Source organism: Lagopus leucura, unplaced genomic scaffold, assembly GCF_019238085.1.
Source record: "Lagopus leucura isolate 7727_CA_CO unplaced genomic scaffold, USGS_WTPT01 Super-Scaffold_100022, whole genome shotgun sequence".
In the NCBI taxonomy this organism is placed as follows: Eukaryota; Metazoa; Chordata; class Aves; order Galliformes; family Phasianidae; genus Lagopus; species Lagopus leucura.
In genome coordinates this window covers 8,986,012-8,995,626 of record NW_024962275.1, presented here as the reverse complement: position 1 = coordinate 8,995,626, position 9,615 = coordinate 8,986,012, and the positions used below count along the sequence as shown (strand labels likewise).

General features: G+C 55.8%; 2 protein-coding genes across 6 annotated transcripts; one reads left to right on the top strand and one right to left on the bottom strand.

The window, feature by feature from the left end:
* The first annotated feature begins 579 nt into the window (after nt 1-579).
* CCDC189 (coiled-coil domain containing 189) lies at nt 580-4,310 on the top strand. 5 transcript variants are annotated; one of them, XM_042879335.1, is made up of 8 exons: nt 580-615; nt 1,137-1,168; nt 1,456-1,521; nt 2,277-2,422; nt 2,494-2,564; nt 3,081-3,197; nt 3,281-3,395; nt 4,144-4,310. In XM_042879335.1, the coding sequence occupies exons 1-8, from the start codon at nt 592-594 to the stop codon at nt 4,302-4,304; spliced, it is 732 nt and encodes a 243-aa protein (XP_042735269.1). In that variant the 5' UTR covers nt 580-591; the 3' UTR covers nt 4,305-4,310. The 5 variants fall into 5 exon arrangements, with proteins under 5 accessions (XP_042735269.1, XP_042735272.1, XP_042735268.1 ...); XM_042879338.1 differs by lacking the exon at nt 580-615 and having other exon boundaries at nt 685-1,168; nt 1,461-1,521; XM_042879334.1 differs by lacking the exon at nt 580-615 and having other exon boundaries at nt 685-1,168.
* A 960-nt stretch (nt 4,311-5,270) lies between these two features.
* PRF1 (perforin 1) lies at nt 5,271-9,432 on the bottom strand. The gene is made up of 3 exons (XM_042879340.1): nt 9,386-9,432; nt 8,519-9,060; nt 5,271-6,839 (listed from the first exon to the last, which is right to left on the bottom strand). The coding sequence occupies exons 2-3, from the start codon at nt 9,049-9,051 to the stop codon at nt 5,432-5,434; spliced, it is 1,941 nt and encodes a 646-aa protein (XP_042735274.1). The 5' UTR covers nt 9,052-9,060; nt 9,386-9,432; the 3' UTR covers nt 5,271-5,431.
* Between the last annotated feature and the right edge of the window lie 183 nt (nt 9,433-9,615).

Sequence of the window (9,615 nt, the reverse complement as noted above, 5' to 3'; positions counted from 1 at the left end):
TTGTGAGCTGCAATGCCACTGCTGGCTCATGTTAAGTTTTTCATCCATCAGGACCTCCAGGTAGCTCTCTGACCAAGTAACCAAACGAAAGCACATTTGTTGGCCTTGCACAATCTTACATTTGTCTCTTTCTATTATGGATACCAGCGATATTCCATCACCTTTCAAAGAGAGAATTCTTAGATGAGCATATATCGTGGATGCACCTACTGGTTCTGTTAAACGGCCTCCTCATATTTGTGCTGTTCGTTTTTCCTCATAACCAATGATGGTAGGTGAAGGCGCCCTCAGTTCCTCTGTTTAGCATCTCCAAGTCAAGGGGAAGGAAGGGTGACTGCCGGCCCCGTCTGGCTGCTGCTCCGGGAAGTGCAGTGAGGGACCGAAAGCAGGGTGCTGCTAAGAAGTCACTCTGTGATTGGTTAGAATCCCTGCCATCTCTGAAGGACGGCGATGGGGATTGGCTGGCGTCCTTTCTCCACTCGCTGTTGGACAGCAGTGAGAGCTTCTCTGATTGGCCATTGCTTTCCGCACCTTGCAGCAAACCTCCTGCCGAGTGGCTGCTACCTACGGCGCGGTGGCGCGGCGGCAGCCATGGCAACGGCAGGGAGCAGAGAGGTGGGAGCCCGCGGAGCGGCTCGGGGCTGCCGTGACCGTGCAGCCGACTGCGGTGGGCGGGCAGCGCCGGCCGCGCACTGCAGCACCTGTCCGGTGTTGTGTCACCGTGGCAGCCGTAGTGCGGCCCGCGGGCTGTAGTGAAGGGCTTGCGGTGATGGACGATAAGGTCCCGCCAGCGGTTTGGGACCTTCCCGTGTCCTCAGGGTCGAGCTCTGAGGCGGATGTGCTGAGGCTGGAGAGGCCCCGGTGCTGAGGTCGGCTGTGGCCGCGCTGGCAGCTCGAAGGCGCCCCGTCGCTGTGCCTAAGTGTGGGCATGGAAGTGGCTCTGCTCGGCGGGGTGGGGCTGCACCTTTCCCCTGGGCTGAGACGGCGATGGCTCTGCCGGTTGGATTGTGGATGTCATGTGCCCATCCCTGCCGCGGATGGTGCCGGCCATGCTGGGGCTCCCTCGTTCCTGGACTTGGGCTTGGGCGGTGGCTTTGATAGTGCCTGTGCTCACAGCCCTGTTCTTTTTGTCCCAGCCTGACAGCTGTGAAACTGGCATCCGTCCCTGGTGAGTATTGCCGTGTTCTGAAATATCCACCCTGGATCTGCTTTACCCTCTTGTCCCCAGCCATGCTCAGGTCTCCTATTCTCAGCTGTCCACAGTTGCCCCTTCCTCCTTTCTGTCCCTTATTCTTCCTTTCAGGACTGTTCATGTCAGTGGGTTCCCAACTGCATATCTGGGCACCCACATCCCCAGCTATTTTCCTTCTTCCTCAGATTCTACTGTCTCTATCTGTCCCCATGTCCCTTGTCCTCTCCTGCCTGCCATTCCCTGGTTTATCTCTGTCTGTGCAGGACAGACCTGGATGTGGTGGTCATGGAACGACTTCAGGCAGCCCCAACCCAGCAGGATCGACGTGTGTAAGTGAGGGAACAGGGTTGTCTGTAGGGGTCTTGGACACCTAGCACACTCTAGAACACCCTGGGCTACCTGGGTCACTTGAGACATTCAGGAGAAAAAGCCTATGGGCTCAGCCACCAGAACAAGAACAGGGCACGCTGGAGACACTGTAGAAGCATTCTGGAACACCTGGGACATGCTGGGAACATACTGGGACATTGTGGGACACTTGTGGGACAACCCCAGAACATGCTCAAAGTATGCATGGGACACCTGAAGAATGCCTCTGGGAATCCCTAAAAAGACACCATGCTTTAGTCCACTAAGACAACCCTGGTACCCCACCTCAGAATGCCCAGGGATGTCACTGGGTTAATGCCATTCACCTTCACATTCCTATAGTCTTCCTCTCATCCATGTGGTATTCTGGTTCTCTGTCAGTCCCAGTGTCCCACTCAGGACACCTTAGAACCCAGTCCTAAGTGCATTTGTTCCCGCCTAAGATGCTCCCATATCTCTCACGGGTGTTGCTGTTCTCCTTCACAGCCCTCTAGGTGTCCTTGTCTTCCCCACAGGGTGTTACAACTGTATCCTACCTCTTAGAGTGTCCCAATGTATCCTTTTTCCTCTCCCTAAAAATGCCCGCATTGCACCTCTGAAGGATGTTCCAGTCCCTTTTGGTTTCCCTGCTGTGTTGTCCCAAGTTGTCCCTTTCATGTCCATGTCCCCCCTGGTGTCCCTGTCTGGCCCTCCAGTGGTATGCCTGTTCTTCCAGTGTACTGGCAGAGGTCCTGCCGGGTCCCCCTGTCCTTCTGGATGCCTATGAGGCGGCTGTGGAACTGGGCCAGGAGTTAGAGCTGGCCCCAGGGCCACTCTCAGCCCTGCTGCGCATTGTGCGTTGTGCCATCACCATGTGCACCCGTGAGTGCAGGGCCGGGGGGTGGCGGGGGGCAGGGAACTGCGAAGGTCTCATTCACCACTGACTGTCCCAGAGACACCCCTGCCTGATGTGGAGGAATGCTATGCCTACTTCAGCAAGCTGCTGCTGTGCCATGCTGTGCATGTGAGTCTTCACCCCTCACACGCTTATTGGCCCCCAGGTGCTCCTTGCACAACCCCTGCACACTCCGTAGTACCAGTGTGCTTCCTGCACACTCCCCATATTTCCCAGCATCCTCACAGCAACCTAAATATGTCTCATGAAGTTATTGGCATTGACACACTCCATCTATGCTTACTGAAGCCTGCATGGTCCTCACATCGTCTCTACGCACTTGTAGGGCCTCCTGTGCTCCTTGCATGCTTTCCATATGCTTACTTATGTCCCCAGCACTCCTGGCAACATGAAGTTGGCACTTTCATGTTCTGTACTCTTTTGCCTTGTATTTGATTGAGCCAGCACACTCTTGCACACTTCCTGCAGCCTCACCAGAACCTGCATGTTCCTTGTGCTCTACACCCTCAGACTCCCAACACCCTCCCCTCCTTTCCCATGTGCCCTGCATGCTTCCCAGCCACTGACTTTCTCTTGCCCACTGACTTTCTTTTGCCTGCTGCTGCCATGGTGCCATTGCTGTAGCATCCTCCGGTCAGTGTGGCTGTATTTGGGCTGACCCAGGTTGCCCGCATCGCAGCCCACCTCTTTGGAACTGTCCTTCGGCACGCCAAGCTTTATGCCTACGTCCTTACGCCCCAGGTGAGCTCAGCACTGTTGAAAGTAAATGTGCAATGGAGGTCAGGCCTGCCCTGATTCTGCCCGTCTTCTGTCCCTGAGCCCAGGCTTGCCTTGACTTGACCCTGGTTTATGTGGATAGCCCCGAGCATGGCCCAGAGGGACAGATGCCTACCACCCTCCCCGAGGAGCAAGGAGAGACCACTGGGAATCCCAGCACAGGTGGGGCTGAGGGGTTACAAGGGAAGTGCTGGGATTTTAAGTCTAGGGGACTACAGGGTAATGAAAGGGACCGTAGGGTAAGTGGAGGAGCTCCCTCATATCTGGGATATACCTTAGGGTCTCAGGGGGCTGGAAGGTCATGGAGAGGGTAATGGGAGGCCCATGGGTTCCTGGGGGCACGCAGTGGTCCCAGTGGTCTAGTGGGATTAAAGGGGCATCTTGTGGTTATGATTATGATGAGGGCCTTGTGAAGCACGACAGCATGCAGAATGATCAAGGGGAGTCCTTAGGGTTGTGAGGTTCTGGGAGAAGTCTGGAAGGCAGCCCAAGATCAGGGGTGGCTTTGGGAACTTCCAAGAGCAGCACATACATTGATTCATTCCCATGGTTCTTCTGTGGCCTTTTTTGTCCATCAGCAGCTTTGTCTTGAGCCCTCTCTTCTCCATGTCTTGCTGTGTTTCTGGTGACACGTGTCCCTTATGTTCTGAGTCTCTGCTGTCCCCTGTGCCAGGTTCTTAACGCATCCCCAGGCACTTCCTTGCCACTGGAGTCAAGCTGTAGCTTCTGTCACCCTATGTGCCCTGTTTGCATGTCCCCCCAGCTTTAGTGTCTGACCTCTGCTTGCTCATATCTCCTCCTTATTCCCAGGGCCTCTTGTGTCACCTGTTCCCCTGGTGTCAGGTCCTAAGCCCTGTCTTCCCACATCCCTGTGCCCCCATTGCTAATACCTGTGTGTATCTGTTCCCAGAGCCTCTGTTACAGGAGGCAGCAGTACCTGAGCTAATGCAGGTTCCTGCAGAGATGCATTTGAGTAAAGAGGATGTCTCTGTGTCTCCCCGGGCCTCTCCTAGGGGCAAGAAACACCTTAGAAGACCTCGGGGATCCCGCCAAGGAAATAAAAGGCCTTAGACTGTGCCTTAGCATCCCTGTTATCTCTGGAACCCATTATGTTTGCATTGCTTATTTGACCTGGCTTTGTGCTGTTGCACAAACAGAAATGCCTGCAGAATTGGCATGAAGAACCGCACACATCAGTATAGGTTGGGGGATGACCTGCTGGAGAGGATCTCTACAGAGAAGGACCTGGGTGTCCTCGTGTCCAGCAGGGTGATCATGAGCCAGCAGTGTGCCTTGGTGGCCGAGAATGACAATGGGACCCCAGGGTGCATTGCCCGGAGCTGGGCAACTGGCTGTATGGAACAGCTTTATTGGGGTGGCCTAACGTGGTCTCCGGAGGTCTGCTCCAACCCCTACAATTCTGTGATTATGTGATCAGACTCTATGGGTCCCTGTGGGGCTCTGTGGCGCTCCCTGTGCTCTGTGGGGCTCTATGGTTCCCAGTGCCCCACATCCTCTCTGCCCAGCCCCGTCAGGCTCTGCCCACCCACTTGTGTCCCCGCCCCTTGTCACGATAGCCCCACCCCTTAGGGGGGAGCTTGTGGGGCAGGGGAGGTACATGGCACATCACTGTGGCTCCGCTCACATCTCCCCATGGTCCCTTGCCCCAAGTCTCCCCATAGACCCTATAGTGTTCCACACCTTTCTCAGCCCCATAGCACATTCAGACTGCTTCCCCACAACACCCCATAGCAGCCCCGTAGCATTCCTTGGCCCCACAGCAGCCCCACACCTCCCACAGTCCCATGATCCCACCCTCCTCTCCACAGCCAATAGGAGGAGGGGCGGTGACCCGGCCACCACCATAACTGGGGATGGGGAGGAATGTCGACGAGTCCCATGGAGGGTGAGGTCACAGTAAAGAGAGCCATAGCCTACATAGCCCTGTAGAGTCCCATGGCTCCATAGAGCCCTATAGTGCTCCATAGAGACCCATAGCGTACCCCCAAGAAAGCAAAGTCAGAGGGGATAGTGCAGCAAAAAGCATTTAATCCTGCCCATAGCTTGGAGCTGAGGGCAGAGGGAAATGTATACATCCCACAGATTACACTGTACCAGGGGTGGGGGGACACCAGAACTTGCAGGGCAGGAGCTGGGGCTGGAGGACTAAAAGCCTCCATCAAGATGAAAGATGGATGTCATAGGATTGGAGGAGCTGCCCCATAGCGTGGAAATGCAATCTGTGGATCTGGATCCTTCTTGAGACCCACTGATAGATTTTGAGGGTTGAATGATGGATTTTGGAGATCTGGTGATGGATTTTGGTGGTCCTTGTTCTCAACCATCATCTCATTGTCCTCAGAAACCCCTGGTACCTCCCAAAAATTCTCTTTCTCTTCCTCGTTCTCTTCCACTTCCTCCTCCTCCTCCTCGTTCTCCGCCTCCTCTCCCTCCTTGTGCTGTGGCCATGCCACAGGGCCACCACCTCCAGTCTTTGGTGGCCACTGTGACAACCTGTAGAGCCCCCCTTGTCTTTTGGGGGGCTGTGGAATGTACTCTGAACATTGAGAACCCCCCAGGCTTGGCCCACACGTGGCACTGTAGCTGAATCTCAGGTCACCGCCTCCTGGGAAACACACAACGTTGCGCTGCTGTTTGCCTGTAGCCTGCACCAGTACTTCGCACACCCCTAAGCGGTGGTCATTCCACCCATAATCCTGATCCCACACCTCCAGCTTCATCTTTTGATGCGGGTGCAGTGTCACCCACCCCAAATCGAACTGTGCACCCCACTTGGGCCGATTGTTGTTCCACACCGTTGCTGTCCGTAGCCGCTGACCATTGAAGTACAGCCGCACATACGCATCGGTTGCGGTGAAAACGTCACCGTGCCACCCACTGCCCTCCCGCACTGTCACTGTCACCTGTGCCATCCCACGGTGTTTGGAACAGCAGTCGGCATTGACCACGCTGTTGGCTGCACACCCGCACTGACACAACCCAACCATGCTGTGAGCAGTGCACTGTTGGCTGCAGTTCGCCCTCAATGCTCTCCATGTGATGTAGTGACCGATGGCTGCCTTCAGTGCTCTCCGGCGTGGGTCCTGGCGGGGCAGCAAGGTGTGCAGAGGCCTGACGTTAGAGGCAACCAACCCAGGCAGGCGTTGCAGGGATCTCAACCACTCGGCATAGTTCTGTGATGCACCGTAGAGGAGGTCGCCATGTTGCTCGCCACCTTCCACCTCCACCATCCGTTCATTAAAGAGTTGATTGAAGTCGCTGTGGGCGCTGTTTTTTGATTTGTCTTTGCGGCACGCACTGGACATGGCGCTGAACGTGGTTGACTTCACGTTGGCTGTCATTTCTGCACCCAAACAATCAGCCACTTCTTGGGCGCCGGCGCCCATCATGGCGGCGCGGCACAAGCGGATGGCGGTGATGGAGCGCAGGAGGCCGCCCAGTTGGGCCGATTGGATGTAGTGGGTGCCATAGGCGGCCAAGAGGTCGGCATAATCTGGGGCAGTGGCGGGGGTGAAGTGGGGTGGGAGGGATCGAACAGCATGGAGAAAGTGGGGGGACGGTCTGGGTTTAGGTGAAGCTGAGATCCTGAAGGGGGAGAGAGAGAGAAAAAGTCATTGGGGCTCTATGGAGCCTTTGTGGTTAATGGGGATCTATGGGGAGGTGTGATTGAGGGAGGATTGAGAATATGGGGAGGGGCAATTGAGGTGCCTACGGGGTGATTGAGGGGTCTATGGAGTGTTGGAGGAAAGCTGTGGGGGTGACTGGAGGGGTCTATGCCGGGATTCTTTGTGGTCTATGGGGTGACTGGGTGCTGGAGGGGGGTCTGTGGGGGGCCTATGGGGTGATTGAGCCATGTGTGGGGTGATTGGGGTCTATGGGGTGTCTATGGAGGTCATTTCTGCACCAAAACAATCAACTGCTTCTTGGGTGTCCGTGCCCATCATAGCGGTGTGGCAAAAGTGGAAGGCGGTGATGGAGCACAAGACGCTCTGTAGACGGGGTAATTGAAGGGATCTGTGGGTGAGTTCTATGGGGTTCTGTGGAGTGTCCCTGGGGTGTCCCTGGCGTGGTTTGAGAGTCTATGGCGAGGCTACAGGATGATTTGGGGGTGTCTGTGGGGTGTCTATGAAGTACCAGTGGGGAGTATGGGCTGTTTATGTGATGATTACAAGAGGCTATGGGGTGATTGGAGGAGTCAGTGGGGGGCCCTTGGGTGCTGGAGGGGGTCTATGGGGTGATTGTGTGGAATCTCTGGGGAATTTTAGGGGAATTTGGGGTGTTGTGGGGGTGCTGGAGGGGGGTTGTAGGAATCTGTAGGGTGGAGGTGGAGGGACGGAAGAGATATAGGAGAGGAAAAGGAAGAGAGATGGAGAACATGGAGGAGAGGGAAGAGAGGGAAATGGAGATGGGGGAGATGGAGGAAAGATGGAGAACAAGAAGGACAAGGGGGAGATGGAGGAGAGGGAACAATGGTGGAGGAGATGGAGAAGAAGGAATCATAGAATCATAGAATCACTAAGGTTGGAAAAGACCTAAAAGATCACCCAGTCCAACCGTTCACCTATTCCCAATAGCTCCTACTAAACCATGTCCCTCAACACAACATCCAGCCTTTCCTTGAACACCCCCAGGGTCGGTGACTCCACCACCTCCCTGGGCAGTCCATTCCAGTGCCTGACCACCCTTTCTGAAAAGTAATACTTCCTCATGTCCAGCCTGAATCTCCCCTGCCGTAGCTTGAAACCATTCCCCCTGGTCCTATCACTAATGACACGAGAGAAGAGGCCGACCCCCAGCTCACTACAACCTCCCTTCAGGAAGTTATAGAGAGCAATAAGGTCTCCCCTGAGCCTCCTCTTCTCCAGGCTGAACATTCCCAGCTCCTTCAGCCTCTCCTCATATGGCCTGTGTTCCAGACCCCTCACCAGCTTTGTTGCCCTTCTTTGAACACGTTCCAGGGCCTCAATATCTTTCTTGCAGTGAGGGGCCCAAAACTGGACACAGTACTCGAGGTGCGGCCTCACGACACGGAAGATGAGGAGATGGGGGAAAGGAGAGAGAAAAGAGATGGAGATGGAGGACAAGAAGGACAAAGTTGAGATGGAGGAAAGATGGAAGACAAGGAGCACGAGGAGGACACGGTGGAGAGGGAAGAGAAGGAGGAGATGGAGGAGAACTGGAGGAGAAATGGAAAGAGCTGGGGAGATGGAAGAGGAGAGGGGATGGAGAAGCAGGGAGAAAGGATGAGGGAGCTGGAGCCCTACCAGTAGTGCACGCAGCGCAGCTCGGTGCTGGCGAATGAGTAGCGGTCCTCCCGGTCCTTCTGCATCCCGAACTCTGCCACGCGTGAGTGGGACCCGGCCATGGCCAGGGTGACCCCCCTCCCCGGGCTGAGGGCTGCTTCCAGCCCCACTCTCCAATTCTGCGCCATCTTCTCTGTCTGGGCCACCAGCATCCTCATGGATTGGCTGCCAGCAGCCAGTGAGGACCTCTGCTGGCACTTACTCCCTGCTCGCCACTTGCTGACGCCATTGTAGAGGAGGAGGGACTGTCCTTTGTGGAGATGGTCCACGCAGACCACACAGTGCCTGCCAGTGGGTTTGGTGATGGCCAACACTTGGCCCTCAGTGAGGGACATGGTGGTGACATCCAAACCTGAACCCAGAATGTTGGTGCCAGGAGCCGGGGGGACACGGCAGGATTTACCAACGGCACGGTGGCACTGGGGGCAAATGGTGGGGAGATGATGGAAGAGGAGGAGGAGTGAGAAGACAAGACAGTGGGGAGCGGACTTCATGGTGATCGGCTGCAGGGGAATGGAAATGTGGTGAGTCCACGGGGGTGTGGGCATGGAGAAGGTGGGGGAGGTGGAGGAGGTGGGGACACAGGACTGTGGGAATGGGGGGGACATGGGGATATGGGAATACAGGGACTTGGGAATATGGGGATATGGAGACGGGAACATGGGAACAGGGACAAGGAAATGGGGACATGGGGACATAGGAACACGGGGACACAGAGACATAGTGACAAGGAGTCGTGGGCAAATGGGCACATGGAGATGTGGGGACGCAGGGACATAAGTATATGGGGACAAGGGGACAAAGGAACAAGGGGACGCTGGCACTCACCTGTCCTCTCTGCTGTGTCCGCTGCTGTGGGGTGCGTTCCAACACCTCCTACCCCAACATCCCCACCCCCACCGTCACCCTTCACACGTCCCCGCTCCACAAGTTGGGGGGTGATACTTCCTGTCCCCTCTAAAAAAATTATATGTGAGGTTCCCGGCAGCTATGAGTCACCCCGAGGGGGAGTGACATACACCTCCTAGCCACGGTGATACAGGATGTGGGTCACAGCA

Excerpts from the sequence above, each read along its gene's own strand:
- CCDC189 (XM_042879334.1), top strand. The coding sequence starts at position 1,017 with ATGTGCCCATCCCTGCCGCGGATGGTGCCGGCCATGCTGGGGCTCCCT. Across the intron at positions 2,423-2,493 it reads TGCCATCACCATGTGCACCC|AGACACCCCTGCCTGATGTG; the intron begins GTGAGTGCAGGG and ends TGACTGTCCCAG. Across the intron at positions 3,198-3,280 it reads CCTACGTCCTTACGCCCCAG|GCTTGCCTTGACTTGACCCT; the intron begins GTGAGCTCAGCA and ends CCCTGAGCCCAG.
- PRF1 (XM_042879340.1), bottom strand. The coding sequence starts at position 9,051 with ATGAAGTCCGCTCCCCACTGTCTTGTCTTCTCACTCCTCCTCCTCTTC. Across the intron at positions 6,840-8,518 it reads CTGCGCTGCGTGCACTACTG|GATCTCAGCTTCACCTAAAC; the intron begins GTAGGGCTCCAG and ends CTCCCCCTTCAG.